Genomic DNA, 22328 nt, shown 5'->3' on the forward strand with positions numbered 1-22328 from the left:
CTGCTCTGCTTTGCTCTTCTACAGAGGCATGAATCAAACCCTGGACATGTCACATGACACATGCGGTGTGTGTGTGTGTGTGTGTGTGTGTGTGTGTGTGTGTAGGCCAGCTGTAGCCCTATACTCCTGTTTGTGTCTACTGTACAGTTATGTCAGGACATCATGCTATATCAGGTTAGGACACATGACATACATGTTATGCAATGACGTGGTACACACTGGATGATGATAATACAATACAGTGTATGTTGTGTCTCACGTGCACGGTGTGATGTGATATAGTGCGGTTTGAATGTGATGTCTTACTACGTCGTTCTTACAGCAACGAATGTTTGGATGTTGCATCGCTGCATTGACACCGCTTCATCATAAGGATGCAAAGGCAGCAAATGTCACACCCAACATATTGATTCATTCTGCTGCTCTCCATTTTCAACACACATACATCTAATGATGGCGCGGGAACGAAACGTAAACGCGTGGGTTTGCATGTATAGGCACGTACTGTAGAGAGCTGTGAGTGTGATTCAAGGTATGTGTCGCTATACAAGCATCATCATCATCTGTCTGTCAGTAGCGGGAAATGGTGGTATTGCTGATAGTACCAGGACTACACACACACACACGCGCGCGCGCCTACAAAGCCAGGCAAGCCCCTTTAACGGGGACACACACACACACATACACACAGAGCGCACCCTCCCCTCGCCCATGCGGAAAGAATGGATAGTATATGGAGGCAAATGCATCACATCTCTAACATGAACCACAACAACGTTTCCAGTAAAAGATTTTAAAGGACAATCAGGGGTGGGAGGAAAAAAACGAAGGCTTTCAATGATGTGTGTGTTTGAAGGAGCGAGGAAATACTATCACAGCACGACGGGGTCAAAAAAAGACAAAAAAACCCCAGCACAGCGTTTCCGCGATGACACTGAGCACAGTGGCAGTAACCTTAACCTACAATGTCAAACCTGTCCTGTGAAACCCACGCGTGTTCAGAATGAACCGCTGCCAGTATATCAGCACCACGGACAGCTCTCTTGTTTTTTTCCCCTTCTCAGCATCCCGGGGCTGTCAGTCCTCTGTAAGTCATCTTTAAACATCGCTGCACGGACACGGGGAAACACTTTGAAACACCGTCGTAATTCCATCCCAATAACACCTGGCACGAATCACATCTATGCTCCCGCTTTCCGTCAACCGTTTCCGCGTTGGGATGCTGACTATTGAGCCCCCTTCACCCGAAACACGTCCACCACTTCTGCTCCTACCTTGTCATCTCCATCCCGGGGCCTCCTACTCCCATCCCTCCGCCGGCAGCGGTTCCGTTCACCGGCTTCATGTGCTGTCCTGCCCCTGGTCCAGCTGCGGGTCCTGCGGGCATCGCTGTTCCCATCATCACGGCGGATCCAGGCTCACCGGGCTGCCCGCCGCCCTCCATGCTCGCTTCGTTCCCCATCTCGGTCTCGGCTAGGGAGACAGGAGGGAGGCGGCGAACGGTATCAGGTCAAGTCGGCGGTGTTATCTCTTATGTCGCTATAATGTGTTTTAAATGTAATCAAAATAAAAAAAAAGGCAGGAGTGGGAAAAAGGGGGAGGGGGGAGAGCGAACTCAACGTTGCTCCTCCAACACCGCCATCATCATCTTCATCCTCCTCCTCCTCCTCGTCAGCTTCAGCACCAGAAGGGCTGCCTCCTCCTGACGTGTTGACGGGAGCGCGCCGCGCGGTCACGTCGACGCCAGGTGGAGATAAAAGCGTGAGAGGCGAGAGAGGGGAAAAGCGACTTTAGATTAGATTAAATTAAAGTTAAATGACACCCGGGGGAGGAAAGATAAGGATACAACCAGGAATGAGGCATGAATTAAAAGGAGCTCACATATGAGAATCTGACACAAAAACACAACATACACTGTTTTTGGCATGTCCATATCCACTTAACTCAGTACTGAGGTCAAATGTTGATTCCAGAAAAGTGACATACAGGTGTCATCATAGTGATCATAATGAATTCAGTGAAACTGTGGCATATTCAAATAAGCATTTCATGTGTGGGGAGGAGCTGAAATCCCAACCAATACTATCCATCTGCAGAGAGGGGGGCGGAACTACAAGTCGTCAGTTGTAGTCCACGGCTTGTTGTTGTTGTTTCCATTCATAAAATGCAAAGGAAAAAAATCACATTTCATGACATCTTTAATGACACAACAATTGTTGATGAGGAATATTGTGATTTGCCTCCATCTTCTCCTCATGGCCGTCAGAGTTGATGGGAAAATTTGGCAGGTGTAAAACCGTAAGACATACAAGGGAGTTAATGAAGGGATTAGATCTGATGGGAGAGAACCCGGGTGTTTCCTGTTATTTTGGAGCATGGGAGAGCCAACATACATGGTGCCACTGTCAAATTTGTTGTCATGCATTGGAAATGTATGTTCAAAAGAGTGTGCAGATATGGAGGAACTAAGCCAAGGAGACGCCTTATAGATTAATAACAGCCAGTGTGTGTGTGTGTGTGCCTGTGTACACTCAGAGACGGCCAGAAGATCAAATGAATGGGTCTCACTGCAACCATATGCTGTCAAAATGTTTGGTCCTCAATACAACATGAATCCCAAAACACACACATTGTGTGACGGCTGCAAGAATGAAGATTTCTGTCAGATTCACCACAAACAAAATGGTTAATGTTAATGTTGTAATGTAATCATGTTCAGTGTTTCACGTTTTGTCATTCGTTCATGTCGGTCCTTTGTGGCTCTTTAGGTTTAGTTACAGTCACTCGTGTTCAGTCTTGTCATGCACTTCCTGTTTTATTTTGTGCTCATCTTTTCCTGCTGTTCTTCGATCCTGACTTCCTCCCTTTGTGTGATTTTTCCCGCCACTGAGATTGCTAAGCCCGCCCCTCATTGGTTTCACCTGTGTTCCCCTACATCAGGTATAAATAGTCCTCTTTCCCCTTGTCTTGTGTGACGTGCGTCACAGTCCTGCCGCCTGAAAACCACGCCACCAAGTGAAAGTTCAGTTTTTGAGTATAGTATTTTGATCCTCGTTGAGCGTGTTTTTGGTTTGTGGGTTCATGGGGCCGTGACATCACTTGTGCAAAAACAGTTTATTCAGACCTATAGGTTTTAATAGACTTTATCGTTCTTGCCATATTTGATTTAACATAAAACCTGATCAGCGTCGACTTGCAAAACAGCTCAAATGTGAGCACATACAGTATATGGTAATCTGTGAAATGCATATTTAAGAGGAAAAATGTAGAGAGAGAGGGAGAGAGAACGTGAGAAAAGTATATTAAATCTACTCAACACCACAATAACATCAGAGCCAGTCAGATAACAGTGTGCGAGCAGTGTCCGACAGCCTTAGAAACTGGGAAAGGGTCCACTCTCTGTTTCCACGCCAAGTGTCTCCCTCTGAGGCCAGGTTTTATAGAGATGAATAAACCCTGCCAGCAAACTTCGAGGCTTCATGTGCAGTGTCTTTCTCAGCATAGAGGGAAGAGACAAACGAGTGCAGCAGCTGTAGAAGATAAAGAGAAACACAATTCCCCCTCTAAGCCTCTTTCAGCTCCCAACATTTCACAATTTGTTTTGGTTTCACACCAATTTTATTTCGGTGTTGGTCACACTTTTTAATACGTCTGCTGCGGCTAAAAATACACAGTGCCTCGTTCACATTTCGGAAATATCAAGGGCCTGTGTTTCCAGCTGTGTTTGCAACAAAAACAGTGTGACATGCACAGCAAAAACAAGGTCGTTATAAACACTGAAGAAACGTCTGTATACGCTCAGTCAGCAGTCTACGACTACAACAAAACAGGTTAGTGAAAACATCGGTGCAGTCAAGTGCAAGTGTCGGTGTTAGCATGAGATTGAATAGAATAGATTAGAATGGAACTTTATTGTCCACCAAGGTGGAAATTTTCCTTCAGCTCATCAACACAAAGGGAGACACAGACAGTTCAAATAAGTTAAGCGATAGTCATAAAGACAAGAGATCAAAATAAAAGACAATATATAACAAAGCAGTAAAACTGACACCGACAGGGTTAAATTACATTAAAAATTGCTCTTTACTGCAGCCCTGGATTAAAAGCTTAGTGGTCACATTGTGGAGTTGAGAATACAGTATTGCACTTGGAATGAAGGATTTCGTTTGTATACATGTTTTAGTTGCCAAGGGAACTCTGTAGCACCTCCCACAGCTCAAAGTCTCACACAGGGGATGGGAGCTACAGTATCTGTCACGATCCATCTTTGTAAACAATGGAAAAAAAATAGGACCCATCACAAAAATATCACCGTGAAGACCTTGCTGAGGTGTACTCCAAGACATTACAGACTAAATCACCGCCACTGAAATGTAACAATACTGAATTTATTCAGCACACTGACAGTAAACTATCCACAGAGTGGGAACTCATCTGCAGATATCTACCTCAGTTAGATTTAACATTTTCTATGAAAGAATAAATACAAATATATATATATATATATATATACACATCAGTATGAAATATGAACAAATCTTTCTGTTAATAATGTCTGTGATATTTTCTACCTATTCATTTCCACAAACCAACAGACTTTAGAATATTATGACAGCACAGAAGCAACAAGGTAGATTAGCGTTTGAGAGCCAAAGGTCCGGTGTCCACTTTTCTCTGTGCACAGTTGGAGTTTTGTGGATCACTTTGATGCATGAGCCTGGATATTCTTGTACTCCCTGGACATAATCATGAAGAAGAAGAATCTAATGCCAACTTATATTGACTTCAGAGGTTTTTTCTACATGATCATCACTTAAAAGTGATCATCACTATTGTATTATTGTTGTTGCATGCAGATGTTGTTCATGAAATGTCACGTCAAGTATCATAAAATCAGCAAATAAACATATATGTGTGTATATATATACAGTATATATAAATATGTGTATGTGTGTATATGTGTATATATGGGGGCTGAAATTGTGTCCTGAGGGTTATAGTGTGCTGGGTTTTCAACACAACAATTCACCTATAAAATGATTTTAGTCATCTAGCTTTAAGGAAGGCATTTCCTTGTCGAGTTCTCGCTGACCACAGTGAGCACAACAAACCACACAACAGCCAAATTCGTCTGTGCTATAATGGCAGCAGTCCCACTCATCTCTTTTCAATCTGCTATCATGAAGGGGCTGATGATTTGTGGAATCCAGCACAGGCCCCGGCCCCTCAGGAAACCTGCGACTGTGGAATTGATCGCCCTGACAGACTGACTCATTGACGCGACGGAGGGTTTGAATGCTTAAGAGGATTAAAAAGAGCAAAGTGCCAGCGCACCACTTCACTCCCGAGCAACAGTCCGGGGCAGAGAAACCCTATTGGTCAGCCGTGAATGGTTGACTGAATGACTGATATGTGGAGTGGAACTCAATCAGCATTTCCACTGCCTAAGTCTGCGGGTAGCAACAGATGAAGCTGTACGTGTCATGTCCACATCATCTTCTTTTCCTTCTCTAAAACACTTTAGTGCCTAATAGTTATGACCATATGCTGTTGATGTTTAACCTTTGTTATTTCTCTACCTTTCTCTCCCAGCAGCAAATGCATTAGATTCAGCCCTCTGTAGTAGGACTGAACAGTTTAGAAAATGTATTGAATTGAAATTTTATTTGTAATATTCTTTTGACCCTTTAACACCTACGCTTATTTTAACCATTAAAGGACCAGAAAATGTCCTATGAGTAAGTGCTTTTGTCCATTTTTCAAGAATAACTTTCAATATCTGGAAGTTATTTACAAATTAGACCAGATTGTGCTTGTTAAATTAGAAACGTGAACAGTATAACACATATTTAAATAAAAACATTTGAGGTTTTGTTTCAATGCAAAAAAAAAAAAAACAGGCCAAAAATTGGAAACTTTGTACAGGTGTTTTTCTCACTTTTTCCCTTTCTGGCGACAAAGAAGCTGATTCGTGAGAAATTACTGTAATAACCACATATATAAAAATATAAAAAAGGCTAAGTTTGGTGTAATAAAAAAAACAACTATGTGAGTTATTTAAAAAAAAAGAATCTTTTTTTATCTTCAATGTTTGCCAAATGAAAATGATTTCACCTACATTTTACACACTGGACCTTTAAAACATTTAAAAATAGAACAATTAAATGATCTAAAAATTAGTAAATGAGCCACCAGGTGGAACATTTATCTGCTCTCATTTTAATTGAAGTTGTTTGTAACTATATGTAGTAGAAAGAAAAGCATTGTGTGAAGTCCATGCTTTGGATATTGTGATTTACATTTAATGGGTAAAAAAACATGAGATTATCACTTAATCTTAATCATAAACTCCACATATAATAATTCACTGTCAACAGGAATCAGGATGCTGTTCTTGCTTTATGTTTTTGACCATGAATATGCGGCACTACATCAGTGGCCCTTGTACAACAAGCAGAGTTCCTTCTTTCTATTCCAAAATGGCTTCAAACTAAACACAAATATGTCATCCATGAAAGAATATTGGACTCAAACGTTTGCAAAACCACGCCTTCATTTCCCAGTGATGGCAGCAGGATTATTAAACTTCAGCCGCCGTCTATCGGACAGAAGGTTTCAGTCTTTGTCTTTGTTTCAGTCTGGGTCTTCAAATTAAACTGTAAGACAGAAACTCAGGGTCTTTGTACTCCTGTTGTCTTCCTTCCTTCCTTACTCTGCTTCCTCCGTCTGTGATGCAAGTTATTTTCTACAATTACAAACCACATAATACCTCAGGAAGGATGACAAAAACCTGATCTTGTTTATCTTTTTTTTATTATCTTCTTCCTCAGTCTCCTCCTTGCCCTGTGGAAGCATGACAGCAATAAGCTCGATGACATTTGAGCCCAAAATAAATAATTCATTTCATTCGCAGCTAAATAAAAACCCCGAAAACAATAATAATACATTTACATTTCAGACCCTGATTGAATTTGTCGCTTGTTACTCAAAAGGCGAGTCATCATTTTATAAGTCATTTTGCTCAAGCTATTTTTACGCCGCACAAAAGAGTTGCGCCACCTTTTTCATCCCTTTGAATGATGTCGAGTTAATTAGTGTAATGTGTGTGACGGGAAAGTTTGGTCTTTGTCAGCAGTGTGTTTGGGCCGCGTCCCAGCGAATCCTGCAGCACAGCAAACTGAGTCAGGTCTATGATGACGACAATGAAGAAAAGCTTGTGATCATTATAATGCGGGGGTTTATATACAGTACATATGCAGTTACTGTGTGTGGCTGTTTGCTGTCGTTTTTCTTCACCTCAAATGAAATTAAGGGGCAGATTTTGAATCCAGCCCTCAGTGGGTGAGTCATTTGGGTTATGTCGTAAATATTTCATCCACATAGTATAATAAAGTGTTTAAAGCAACATAGTTGACCAAAATGCTGTACAGTAATGAAGTAAACGCTGAAAAAACACAAACAAATCACAGGACGCCGAGTTGGATGCCAAAGGGAAAAGATGTGTTCTTCAGACAGACTTAAAAACAGGAAGTGCTGCAAACCAATCCACATTTTCTGGGACGACCGAGAGCAGCTGATGTTAGGGACCACGAAGGAGCTTCACTTTGTTTTTATTTATTTTCCTTCAATTTGAGGGTGAAGTGAATAAATCCGTGACCATATTATAAACCGCTTCCAAGGAAAATACCCAGCTGTGTGAAGAGTTTTACTTCAATATGAGCACAGTATACGTGCCAGAGCGATCGTGTCTATACAGAGGTCCACTCCCACTAAAATCACTGATGACTCAGAGGCACAATTTCCTCAAAGAAGTAATAAAATCATGTTGGCAGATGGAGGTTTCCTTTCAGTGTGAGGCAAAAGGATGGGAAATAAAATACTCAGTGAGTCATCCTAACAGCAGCATTCACATTTTTCTTTTTCCCACTAACACAGAAGAACTCAAACGGTGAAACAAATTGACAGACACACACGGGGACAAAACATGTTTGCAATGAGTGACGTTTACCAAAGTGTCCTGTGCTTCATGTCATATCTGCAGGCTGCACGAGTCTGAAGGTAAACAAGTCTGCCAAGCTGTGAGCTCCTGTTCCATTATATGCCAGCCTTAATCAGAGAGAGAGGGCGGGCGAGAGAGAGCGACAGAGAGAGAGAGAACAGATGGCTGACAATGAAAGAACGAACCCTTCAAATGAACAAAGACAGGAATAGAAACATAGAAGAAGAGAAAAGTCAGGAACTGTGAAAAACAAACACACACACACTGTAAATGCACCGATTCACAGAAAGAGAGGCATCACACAGGGACAATTCTGGCACGTCATCATCATCATCATCCAACTGCATGTTTACCTTGTTGTTTAATGTGCTAGTTTACAGAAAATTAAACATTGCGTTAGTTGCAGCTGTGATCAGCTGACAGTCAGCTGACTGCTGTTTATCAGTCACAATCGTAAATAACACAACATATAAATAACCAACCCCCCCCCCCACACACTCGTCTCTTACTTCACCATTGCTGTAACATCCTGAGTAGCCTTATGTTCTGTTTCCTGTTTTATTTTGAAAGAATTACCATTGCCTCTCGTTACCGTGTCTGCTTCCTGTAAAGTTTCCCTCCTCTGTGATTACCCTGATGTGTTTCACGTGTGGATTTAGCCTGCGTGTTTCTTGTGTGCTGACCCGTAAGTCCATATTTAAGGTCAGTTACTCATAGCCTTTTGTATCCCTTGTTTCCTTGTGCTTAGACAAGTAAAAGGTGTTTTTTTCTGGATAATTGCTGCTTGCAATTCTCTTCCACCTTTCTAGATTATAATTGAGGCCTCATAAGTTTAAAAATGTCATTTAGTGTTTTTTACTCTTGAGGCACTGCGCATTATGGCTTATTCGATTCATCATTTACTAAACAAATCGACTACTTTGACTTTGAATTAATTGGTTTTAATGTTTTTTCAATAATTAAAACAAGTTTGGGGTTTTTTTCGGCTTGTGAATATTTTCCGGGTTTTTTTGCTCCATATAGCAAAGGAATCGGGCTTTGTGGACAAAACAAGGCATGTGATGGACTGGCGTTCTGTCCAGGGTGTACCCCGCTTATCACCCTATGTCAGCTGTGACCCTCATGTGGAGGATAAAGTGGTAGAAGATGGATGGATGCAGAAATGACTCCTTATAACTTGATACCGTTTGGAGGGCCACACGAAATCTATTGAGGGCCGTGAGTTTGAGACCACTGATCTAAAGAGTAGAGCCACCTGCACAAAGTCTAACCTTTTTTTTCAATGTGTTGCAATAAATGATTTAATTAAGATTTTTATGTGTTCCTGACTGGTCTCAAGGTACAGTAATGGTAGAGGATATCAAAATAAGAGTGGCAATGATATTACAATATTCTCAGTGTTTGACCTGATGCTGAGGTTAAAGTACTTCTCTGCAAAGAAACCAGATCCACACAAGTTTTTTGTTGTTATTTTTTGCTCCTGTTCGATTGGACATAAGGCCTCTCAACAAGACTCTGCTTTTACATAAAGCAGCATATGGCAGAGCTGCAAAGTGAGCAGGCGCTGTGACACGTGATTTCCTCTCTGCTCCACCAAACACACACAAACGAGAGAAAAGGATGATTGAGATGATGTGCATACATGCAAGTCCAGTTCAAAGTGGAGTAAATCAACTTGGCAGTCACAGATCCCTATAACAATAGTGTGTACACACAATGCAACCTTAACACCTTTGATATTATCCATTTGGTGAAATATCGTTATCCATTGCTACGCCAGGGCAAACATTGATAATTTCATTAATAAATGAAGGCGCTCTAACAGTCTGTGCCAGTTTCACTTGCCAGGCATCACATGTCTCATCATGGCGGCGCTGCTCACATGAATGAGGGAAACTTGGGTAGAAGTCACCTGGCTGAAGAAGAGGGAGTTTACAGCGGGATAATAGCAGAGAAAGCTATGCCCTATACACATTCAATACATTGTGTTCTCTGTTGTGAATAAATAAATAAAGTCTAAAAGTACACTTTGAACTTTTCTCAGACATTTTGTTTTCTTCAGTCAGACAGATATTGCCATGATTGTATTGCGGTATATTGATATATTGATTATCACAGAACCGTTGTATCGTGATATTATTGGTATCGTGGACCCTGTGATTTCCACCCTAGGTCCACATGCACTTAAAATAGTCTCCACTTGTGTCATCGATCACATCCCTGAGTGCAGGAGGGTGTATTGGCCACAAACCAAACGCCTCCTGAGGATTAGTTGTTGGTTTGTTTTTTTTACAGCAGACATTTTGATTTGACACAGAGGTGAGTAATAATCTAACCATAATTTAACCCCCGAGATTGAAAAACACACGCTTTTTAAAGTTGTCCTGGCACACTGCATTTTTAAATTTAGTTTCCCTCTTAGATTATAAGAAGGAAACTTTATGTCTCTCTGAAAAAAACATTTACATTTTTTTTTTGAGTTTTGATGCTGACGGAAGACGTAATAGGTTCTCCAACACATTTGGAATTCAAGGGTGAAGTGAGGGATATATACATTTTCAAAATACATTGCTCTCTTCCTGCTCTACTCTCCTTCGCCTCTGCATGTCTCCATCACCACCCAGTTCTTTATCCTCCAAATGATCAATCACCATCAACACAACCAGTGTCTGGACTCCAGCAGGGGATTTGTCTCATTGCTGCTCAGGCCAGATGCATTCAATCCCTGCTGAGTCCAAGTGCCAGAAGCTCTATTACGACTAAATAAGCACATTTCATTTGTACAATCTGTGATAAATAATTATTTTTGCATTAATTTGTCTCCTAAATGAAATGGCATTCACAATGGTTCAATCCTCGTAAGTGCTGCACGTACAGCAACCTGGAAGTAGTCTGGAAACCGTTTTTTTTTTATGTTTATCTAATTATTTATAATGTTGGGATCATGTGCTTTGATTCTTCTTGCGTTCATCCTCCCCTTTTAATTATGTTTTTCTTTCCAAATTCTTCTTCATATTTAACCACCAGACATGTGGGTTATTATATTTAAGCAATGGAAGAAATGTCGTTAAACATTTATCACGGGAGAGCCTAAAAACCCTGAAGCATTTAGAGGGAGTACACATTGCTGAATAACCTGGCAGGTACAGCAACATATGATGATGATGACGGATGCATGTGTTTTTGAATGTGGGCGACCAGAACTGTGCAGCATGGCATGGAAAGTGGCTCCACCTAGTGTCCGTATGAGGTTAACACAAAGTGATTGACACTTGTCTCCCCACAATTGACTGCTGTCAGCATCTTGAGCTGTGTGATGGTAAAAACAATGTTTTCATGTTTTCTTTTTCAGGTTGGTGATGGAAATCTGTAACTTATTATTCTTACAGATGACCTCTTATCTAAAATACGGATGGGAATCAGAATCGGTCAGTGTTGGTATTGGTCCAATAATGGTCAAAGTCACTGGATCGGATATCAGACAGATAAATCCAATCCAATTAAAATCCAAAAATCCTATATATGCATGCTTCACTATGCTCAGACTGTTTTAGCTGAGTCATGTTTGGGGTGTTTGTTTCTTTTAATTGGGAGAACAATATTTGTTACACAGTTGGAGAATTATGTCTTTGCACAGCTCCATGGTTCATAATGGTCCAAAATGACTGCATCGGACTAATATCAGTATCAGTAGATAGATTTGTGATATCGGTATCAGACACAAAAAAGTGGTATCATTCCATCCCTAATCTAAAATTATCTAAAATACAACTGCTATTTTTTTATTTTATTTATTGAACCTTTATTTAACCAGGACAATCCCATTGAGAATTAAAAACCTCTCTTTCAAGGGAGTCCTGGTCAAGATAGGCAGCAGCAAATACAAAACACTTGGCAATTACAAATGTACCCAGTTAAAACACAAACAGAATACAAATTTCCAACAAAGAATCCAGATTAAATTTACAAGCACATTATGAAAAGCAAGTGCATATTCTGGAGTCAACCTCAAGAATTCTCAGTTTGGATATGAAAGCGCTTAATGAAATTGATTTTAGTTTCCAGTCTTTCTGCAACATATTCCATGCAAAAGGTGCAGAATGGACAAAAGCCCTTTTACCCAATTCAGTACGGGCATGTGGAACAGAAAGCACTATTGCCTTATATATGAAAGTATGCCAATTGATACATTTGAATGTGTATCTGTCCATAAACATCTGTGTGCTTAAATATTTTTCTAACATCGAGGAAATCCTGTTGTTAATGTGCAGGTTATACAGTCATTTCTGCCTCTTCACTCATGGCCGACTCATAAAATTGTATAACATAGTGTTACGCAAAGCACTGTGCACTGCTGGCCAGTAGAGAGCGCTATAAGAGTGAGGGAGAAAAAGGGAGGCCACAACACTGTGTAGCAGCTGTCCACCTGCTGAACAATGTACCAAGTATGAGGTCACATAGGTCTGTTTAATGTCACACAACAATCAGGAATCATAAAAAAAATATAGTCCATTATACATATGTTGTATAGTTTAATGGACTGCATTATTAGACTGCATAGCCTGACAAATAATGTCATAGTGCCAGTGATTATTGGATGCTTCACTGCACATTAGTTTGGATGATAAAAGCAGGAATGAAATATTTGAGATCTTTTTATTCCACTGTGGGAGCAAAAATAATGAGTTCAGGCTGCTGGGCTTGAGTCTCTTGAAGCCAAGGGTGTGGTTTTTATTTCAACGCAGCCGCCGTTTATTAGTTGCTAAACGTCTGTGTTGGAATATTTGCAGAAAGCAAAGTGATGCAACAGCGTCACAATGTAGTTTGGCAACTCTTGATGCTGCCGATTCCCAATGCCGAGACTGTCATTCATCTCTTTAGGAAGTAGATTTATTCTATAATTATAATATCCTCTGTGACATCTTTGAACTCTTAGTATTTTGTAATCAACTGTATTATGTTCTTAGTGAAATTTCATATTCACAAATTCTAATTTATGAAGAAAAAAAACCTTTATTTGTGTTTTCATGAAATAATTTGAATTACACCTTAAGACAATATCTTCGGTTAAAAACCAATAGGCTGTAATGACTGTAGATTTGTGCTCCCATCTCAATATTTTCTTTATGAATACATATTTTGTTTTCTTATGTCCCCATGTAACCCCTGACTCGCTTTTGTCTGCTTAATTTATTTATTTTCGTCACATGTTACTCCTAAATTCTGTTATTCTCTTTGATATAATTTGTTTGATATAAATTCACATTGTATCATTTTTGTCAATCTTTAATAAAATAAATAAATAAAATAAAATAAACACACTTGATGCTTCCTCTTCAAAGTGAATGTATTGTATTGATGTATTTGTACGGCCACATGTAAAAAAGAAAAGAAAAGAAAGGAAAACAGCATGAATTCTGAGATTAAAATCACAATTCTGAGATTAACGTCAGAATTAGATTTTTTTTTTCTCAAAAATCTGATTTTAATCTCAGAATTCTGACTGTTTTTTCTCAGAATTCAAGCTGATGTTTATTTCCTTCAATCAATTTAGTTTTTTGAATTGTGGCCCTAATAATCTTCCGTATATTTCTTATACATTGGACCTTTAAAAAATGTATGGGACCGATATCGGCATCAGTACATAAGGTTGTAATATCTATCGGTCAATCAATCAATAACAACAACAATAATGATGATGATGATGATGATGATATATAAACCTAGTGGAAAACGTGGTGTCTTTGACTTAAGATGACATGATGTGGGTTTTGTTGCTTCTTCTAACCAACAACACTTTGGATGCTCGTGCACTTCCGGAACTTTCGTAATGGCTGTTCTTGTGTGTGTGTGCGTGTGTGCGCGTGTACGTGTGTGTAGGACTAAAAGGACCGAGTCCTCCTCTTTAAGCCTGAAACTGATGAATGAGAGTGTGAAGCAGCAGACTCTGCCCCGCATCTTTAAGCTCAGCACTTGGAGGGACTTTGCTGCAGCAGCGAAGACAGAAGGTGAGAGACGTAACCGGCTGTTGTGTTAAAAAAAGAAAAAGAAAAACCTCTCTTCTTGGGTTAAAAACCCTTTTCATCCTCTTTGCATCTTGTTTGTGTGGAGACAATAGAGGAGCATGCTGCGGCTGCTGCTGCGCTTGTGCACCTCTGTTTCCTTCCTCCCGTCTGCATTGCTGATGCAGCTTCTGTTCCGTGTTATGAAACGAGCAAACACACGCAGCTTTCCCTTCAACCTCTTCACATTTGACTCTTTAAGGACTATTTTCTCTCACAACAAGCCCCTCGGACACTATAGTCTTGACCGCGGCAGTGACGAGAGCAGCGGGACGTGACACATGTGTCTGCGGGGTTCGAGCACGTCGCTCAAATGAATGAATGAGCAACTCGTTTGTAGCATTGTGTCCCAACAGTCGTTTATTAGGCTGGAAGGCCGAACTAACTAACAGAAAAAGGAAGTGGTTTTATGCAAATAGTTATGTAAATAAAGGCTGAACTATCTGTTGGACGTCTTACATTTCCACAAACACTTTAAAACACGTATCGTAAAGTGTTTGTCGTGTTTTTCAACAGTAACCCGGGGAACTCTGTGTAAAGTGAAGCCCAGAGTTTGTAGTAGAGGAGGTGGAAGGTGAAAGGTTAAAGGGCAGACGCTGAGTCTCAGGCTGCCTCATGACTAATACATTAAAAGGTCCAGTGTGAAACGTTCAGGAGAGCAGAACTTGATTATTTTCCCCTTCAAGTGTGTTTGTATACATTTGTTATCACTTTAAAATAAAATAATAGCATTTTATATGTACTTAGAGGAATAAGTGACCCATTTAGCTTTGATTTACTAGAATAGGGCATTTAATTATGAACTGTCAAGTGGTGAAGTTGCATCAGATGTTTTTATTATCCTTTTTTCTTTTTAGCCACTATTTTTCTGTGTTGATTATTTTACATCTGACCTTGGATTGAGTATCTATCCACCAAAATTGACTCCAACCAGACGCAACCTGAGCGGATGCAACTGTCTTGTCTCTTTGTGTGTATTGTGTTTCTTTATTTCTCACCAAGAACAGTGTAGTACAAAGTTCAGGTTTGTCCTCTTTAGCGAAGGACGGTCTTTATTTTGAATCTTTAACCCCGTGGTAAGAGACCATCACTGTAACTCACACAGTGCATGTTTGCTCACATCTGTTGGATAAGAAGCGTGATTCTTTGGAGGTAAAGAACACAGCCAGCAGATGTGGTTATAGTTTAAATATTTACATTAGGCTACTGCATTTAATAATGATTGAATAATGGAACTGTCCATCTAAGGTAAAGTTGTCACTTCTACACTCAACAGCCACTTTATTAGGTACTCTAACAGGACACCTACATCCATTGCGGTTTTCTGCTGCTGTCGACCATCCGCTTCAAGGCTTGGTGTGTTGTGCGTTCAGAGATGTTGTAATGAGTTGTTAACTGAGGTACTGTTGCTTCAAGTCTGACTATTCTTGGGCACCAACAAGCTATTTGTGCCAAGGGACCAATCACTCTAGACTCTAGCGATGGTTGTGTGTGACAAGCAGTTTGTGAAATACTCAGACCAGCCCGTCTGCCACTAACAACCATGCCACGTTCAAAGTCTTTATTTCCCCTCATTCTGATTGCTTGGTTTGAAATTAAGCAGGTCGTCTCGACCATGTCTACATGCCCTAATGCTTTGAGATGCTGCCATGTGATTGACTGAGATGCAAGCACTTAAAGAAGCGGCAGTGTGGGTCCAGTTTTCTTGTTGTTCTTTAAAGGAACATTTTATGTTTACAGATGCAAACACGGGTCATGATTAGTCTGATGTGACTTGTGTTCAACCCAGACTCTCAGATGAATTTTAAAGGAGCACTTCTGTGGCGCTCTCTTTTTTTCATCCTTACATCACACCGTCAGTCTGTTCCTGCTAATGAGCTCAGCGGGCGGCTGAGTGCTGCAGCGCGGCACAGTGGTGATGGAGGGGGAGAGAGAAGAGTGGCTACTGCCGCCCTGTTTGACATTTATGCACATTAAATGCAGTTGACCCTCAGATGAGATGTCATCTATGAGACGGGAGGAACAATCAGAGGTGCTGCGTGATATTAAAATAGTTCAAACTACTGATTTTGTCAACGTGAATTTGCCACGGCAACATTTTCCGTGGTTACATAAACATTTTATCGGTCCTCAGTAAGTTTTGCAAACTGAAGGTCAGAGGTGTCAGCTGCTCTGTCGTCTATATAGCAAAAGCTGGCGTCATGTGTGATTGAAGAAGACCTGAAAGTAGTGACTGGGACCATTAAATCAAGTGAGCAGTAGGCAAGTTTCCCCACAGATTTCCATTCAAAGGAACTTCTTTTTTGCAACCAAGAGTAACCCCCTGGTGGCTTTTCAGTAGATTTGTTTGAACAGAGCATCATAAACTTAATTCATCAAAGGGAATCCTTCATATATTGGAAAATGGATTTATGCAGTCATTGTTTCCTGCGCATGCAGACGATGGTATCGGGGTGACTTTTCATATTGTCTGTGAAATGAAAAGAGGCTTTTGTAAGTCATCACGTAAGTTGTCAGATGAGCTCCTCAAGGCTGCTTGTGTGGGCTGTCCGCTGCATGAAGTAGGGTAAATGACTGAGCAAATTTTTAGCCCTCTTTGAATTAAAAGATAAAGTGGGTGTTTTGGAAAATCCCTGATACTGCTGATGCGCTCCCTTCAGGGCCTTGTCCTGTGGGGAATATCTGAAACTTAATCTTTTTTTAATGATTCAGCACGTCTGTCTCAGAATGTGCCGCGCTACCTCCCAGAGATGAGGCTTTTATTGATGTGCACAAGCTGTTGTAAATGTTGCCAGACTTGCCAGAGCCATCTGAGAAGAATGACGGTGTCTCTCTGTTAACAGGCGTACTACATCTGTTTTGTAATTTTGCAATTTGGTTTATGAAAGTTTGATAGTCCCTATGATGTTTTATCTTTGCTGTGACTAATAGTATCATGTGCTTGGTTGTATTCACACCCACGAACCATAACCCAAAAACGATAACTTTACTAAGAAAGAAAGGAGTATCATAACATTTCATAAGCAAAAAAACAGCATATTTTTTGCTTATTTCTGATAAGCCATGGTTGTTTGTTGTCTGTTTGTGTTCATGCCGGTATGTCTGTGTCCATTGCACATTTCATGTGCATTGTTTATACTGTTCTCGCTGCCTCGCTTAAATTACAGCACTGTATACGTGTCCATTTGCGTGTGTGTGTGTGTGTTGTTTAAACTCTTTTCTGGATTACTGGATGTCAAAAAAAAGAGTACAGAAAGAAAAAAATGGATTCTTCAATTCCTTGTGTTTTAGAACTTATAATTCCAATTTTTGTCTTTTCATATTGAGACTGTCAAACATTTTTCCTCTCGTGTTCTGTTCGGCAGCCAGCACTGTAAGCTGCTTCCTTACACTGATGTACCACTTATAGATTAAGCAGAGGAGACCCTTCCCCTCAATGACCTCAATGAACCCAGTACACGCTCACTGACTGGCGAGCAAACAGCCACCAGTGTCCAATGGGAGATGGTTTTTCTCCTCTGATCCTTCCCCGACTGCTTCAGCTCTTTCCTCATCCAAGTAGTATTGATAAAGTGTGTAAGTGCCTGCATCACAGGTGCTAATCGTCCTGTTTTGCAGTGATCACCATGTTTTATCTTTGGTTGTTGATAATGTCAAACACACAGTAGAATTGTGTAAGGAATATGAGGTGGGCAGGGATTAGATATTACTCTTACAGGTGGGATTATCTGTTTAAAAATATCCTCAGAAATGTGCAGGTCAGAGGGTTTCCACTGGATCCAGGTCACCACACACACACGTGTGTGCGTGTGCGTGTGTGTGTGTGTGTGTGACCTCTTGCTGAATTAGTAAATGCAGGCTGATGCTGAAGGTCATTCAGCATCACATGTTGTGTGTTTTTCACATGTTTGTATATTTGACTTTGAGAATCACCAGAGGGGATGTGTTCAAGGTGGGTTCTGTGGACAAATGTAGATGAACTGTGAACTGCATCATATGGCGTATTTCCACTGGCTCGCCTCGCCTCGCCACGCCACGCCACGGTTTAAGTAGCGTTTCCACTATAGCATAGTACCTGGTACCAGGTACTATTTTTAGTACCTGCTCAGGCGAGGTTCCAAAAGCGTGCTGAGTAGGTACCATGATTGGTCAGACTGCCGGCCACTGACTGGCCAGAGTGCCGTCACAGGAAGAGACGTCCCACACACAAATCAAGCCAAACAGCGCCAAACTGTAGATCAGTTAAACAAACAATCCTAAGAAAGTGGGTTAATCTCCAACAACTACAGGAGTCTGGTGTAAAGTCACTAGGGACAAAACCCTATACTTAATCCCCTTCTCCACAACATAAACAAACACAAGTTGCAAGCTGTGAATTAAAATTTAAACTGTGAATAAACTGACTGTACCATTGTTGTTAATGCAGTGATTTTTCACTCACAGCTCCTTCAAATCCATTTCCAGGGCTCTGAAGTGGTAGTACCGAAAGAATGAGTTAATCATTTAATCAAAACCTACTTTGTTAATCAGTCATTTACCAGGGAACCTAACTAACATGTCCACTCACTCACATAATACTCATTCTAAGCAGAGATTAGGTTTGCAATGTTTGCAATGCACAAAAGAATTGGTAGAGCTGCTCAGTTCCAGGAAAATAAATAAAAGGGCTGATATGTAAGAATGATGGCACTTTTCCACTAGCGCAACTCGCCACGGCAGGGCACGGTTATTTTTGCTTTTCCATTTGTGACAGTACCTGGTATCTGCTACTTTTCTTAGAACCTGCTGTGGCGAGGTTCCAAGGGAGCTGAGCCGATACAATGCGTGATGTGACGTCGTCGGACTGCCGTCGCACTGATTGGTCAGAGTGCCGTCACTGGAAGAGTCATGAGCAGAAGTCCGACACAAGAGTCAACCCGAACAATGCCGAGAGACTCCTGAAAAATCCTGAAAACGTGCAACATTTAGCACGGACATCTCAATATTTAACAGAGGAACCTGATGTGTTTAGCGAGAGCACTGCTGAAAGCCTCACAAGCCCTGCGTTTGCAGCAAGAGGACCCGGGTTCGAGCCCCCGTTGGAACAAAGGCCTTTCTGCATGGAGTTAGCATGTTCTCCCAGTGTGTGTGTGGGTTTTCTCCGGCTTCCTCCCACAGTCCAAAAACATGCAATATGGGGATTAGGTAAATTGGACACCCTAAGTTGACCGTAGGTGTGAGTGCGAGAGTTAATGGTTGTTTGTCTCTATGTGTGTGTGGCCCTGCGATAGACTGGCGACCTGTCCAGGGTGTACCCCGCCTATGTCAGCTGAGATTGGCACAGTGACCCTCTGGTGGAGGATAAAGCGGTAGATGATGGATGGATGGACTTTGTCAGACGGAGTCTGTGCTCCGGCCATGCAGGAACAAATCTTTCTAATTAACTGGGTCAAATGATTGAGTTACACTGAAAACGACTGCTTTAACAAGTCAGTAGTCAGCAGTGTGTGTGTGTGTGTTGCGTATAAAACAAAGTGTGATGACTCCGCCCATGTTGAGAAGGTACTGTATTGTAATGGAAAACCAACTAAACCGTGTCGAGTCGAGTCGGGACCATGTAGTGGAAAAGCGGCATTAGTGACATCTAATGGTGAAACTACATCAAATGGAGGACGACTCCTTTCATCCCACCCTTTCCCAAAAGTATACTGTAGGGGAACTCCAGTGGTTTTCACATACCAGAGGATTCTTAAACTACACATAAAAGGCTTACTGTGAGCACTACAATACACAATGGATTTCCATTATAGGGGGATTATATACTTATACAAACATACTTTGGTAAGTTCAGTAAACACTCACTAAACAGGCTGATGGGAATGTTAACCCTAAAATATTAGGAGTGCATTTTGAATCTTGGATCTGTTGGTGACAGTAGAGAAGAGCAGGATATTGAAAGTCTAAATCAGCAATACTTTTAAGAGTCTATTTTATCATAGATCAGTTTTATTGCACAGATAAAGATTGTTATAAAATAATAATGTAACCAGTTCCCTCCTGATGCTAACTCTTTACACTGTTTGAAATCAAATGAACAAAATCTCTTTTTTTCCCTGCTCCACAATTACAAAGAATATGTTTGATTTGTACTTATAAAGGATGTGTTATGTTGCCTTAATAACAACCTGACTTGATTGTTAACACCCCCCCCCCACCATCACCAGGCTCCACCATTGTGTAATTCTGTTACACAAGCAGGGATGTGATGCCGACTTGCGGATGCCTGAGAGCCATTCCAATGAAAGGGGAAGATGTTATACAATAACCATGTGAGAGCCATAAATTGGAGATGTCATTAATATTATTATTATTATTATCATTTATCTGGGGAAACAGGCAGAGCTTGGTCTGTCGACATCAGTGTTCATTGTTCCTTGTCAGGCTGTGAGTGAACGTATCAGGAGTGTTTTCTTGTTAGTGGTTGTAAAACTGCAGACACATCTCCGTCTGAAGCGAATCGATCATACACATGTGAGTGTGTTGGCCTTTTGTCTGTGTTTATTCATTTTTCCCAGTTACATCTTGTCTCAGAATACAGTCCTTTTGAGGGGAAGGCCGCGTGGAGCTCAAAATTCCTTTTAATTCAAACTGAAAACTGCGATTCTGCACTCACATCTCATTGAAGAAGTCGCTTGACGCAGATTTGCTCGGTGCCAAATTAGACTTTCTAGAAAAGGTTGATAAATGCAGTTGATGATAATTCTCCTCTGTGTCTGCCTCGTTCCTGTTTTAAGTCAGCCTTGAGCCCCTGGTGCACACTGTTCAAATGCTGACGTATGAACTTACAGGCCTGTGTGCGTGTGTACTTGTGATGGATACACGTTTCTGAGAACCGGTGTCAGAAACTCCTTGGTAAATTTTCTCTTCAAAGCGCTTTTGTGTAAAATGAGAATGACGGTGTTTTAACGTGTCTGTGAATGTGGGCGCGGGTTCACGTTGCTCTCCCGTCTTTGGCTTGTCTTGTATAACTTATTTTAGACGTCTGAACAGTGGCATTATTATTTGGACCTTATGTAAGATGGCTTATGCAAGCACTTGTCTTTGTATTGCCCTCCTTTTATCATTCTTTTTTCCCATTTATTTCTCTCTCTCTCTCTCTCTCTCTGTCTCTGTCCTTCTCCCTCTCAAGAAGTAATTGCATGGTGTCTGCGTGTGCATACATAAAGAAGAACTCCTCTGTAATTGTCCTCTGAATTTCACTTCAATCACTAACTGATGCCTACGGAAGCACAGGAGCAGGAAATGGACGATGAACCATGTGAAATCACCTGGCTTTTCTGTGTTAATTGATGATACGGATAGAGACGCAGTTTGTGTTCGCTGACGTCACACACTTATTTATAAGGTTTTTTTAATGAGCGTGTTCATCAAAGATCGCTAATGCTGGTGGAAAAAAATTAAAATTTACCACAGGGTTTAAAGCGGCAGCTTCTGGTTTAAAGCGATGAGAAGAACAGATGGGCTGTTGAGTCATCGTCTCAGCTGTAACTCAGCTGTCATTTAATGATGACAAGCCTTTGTCTGTGAAGAGTGTCGGACCCACGACGCCGCACTTGATATCAGGATGACTGTCAGTGACTGGATGCTGTCCAATTTGTCCAGCGTGCCACGATGACGAAAATAAATCAGGTTATGTAATAAACGACTCAGTATACAAACCGATTCACACAAGAAGATTTCCTTCTATCACAGCCGCCCCAGGTCATCCCACAGCAAAATGGAACCACGGTTCATTAAAACCACATGTTCTGTTGTTGTTGTTGTTGTTGTTGGCAGAACATGTGTGTGTGTGGATATATATCTATATACAGTCTTCCGGTTTATCCTGAATAGCCACTATGGGGGTGATAATAAGAAGTGCATTAGAATGGATATCTATGGGAAACATTGCCTATTTCCCACTTGATTTATAACTGCAGTAAACATTTCCCTGAGGAGTTAACAGTCTCAATGTCTCATGTCAGATCTTCTTAAATAGCATTGTAAATGATCCCACTTATTACACGTCCCATTGACAAGAAAATACATACACAGATATAGATGGACACTGGTGTGATTGACAGCTGTTCGCCGGTGATGCCTGTGAAGGTTCAGTTGTTAAACATCAATATGGTGCTGGAGGCTTCAAAGCGGACGGGTGACGTCACAGCCGGTCGCCACTTGGTCTCGCGTGTGTTTTTGTTCATAACACAGTGTTTAGTACCTGCTGTGTCTTTACTGGCTTCTGT

General features: G+C 41.0%; 1 protein-coding gene across 1 annotated transcript in view; it reads right to left on the bottom strand.

Moving 5' to 3' along the window:
* Positions 1 to 1701, bottom strand: part of LOC122776846 (glycine-rich protein DOT1-like) — a 37936-nt gene extending 36235 nt beyond the window's left edge. The window contains exon 1 of the mRNA XM_044037593.1: positions 1275 to 1701. Within this exon, the coding sequence (XP_043893528.1) occupies positions 1275 to 1462 (188 nt within the window). The 5' untranslated portion in view covers positions 1463 to 1701. The remainder of the gene's footprint in view (positions 1 to 1274) is intronic.
* Positions 1702 to 22328: the final 20627 nt, after the last annotated feature.

The sequence above is a fragment of the Solea senegalensis genome, linkage group LG11, assembly GCF_019176455.1.
Source record: "Solea senegalensis isolate Sse05_10M linkage group LG11, IFAPA_SoseM_1, whole genome shotgun sequence".
NCBI lineage: Eukaryota > Metazoa > Chordata > Actinopteri > Pleuronectiformes > Soleidae > Solea > Solea senegalensis.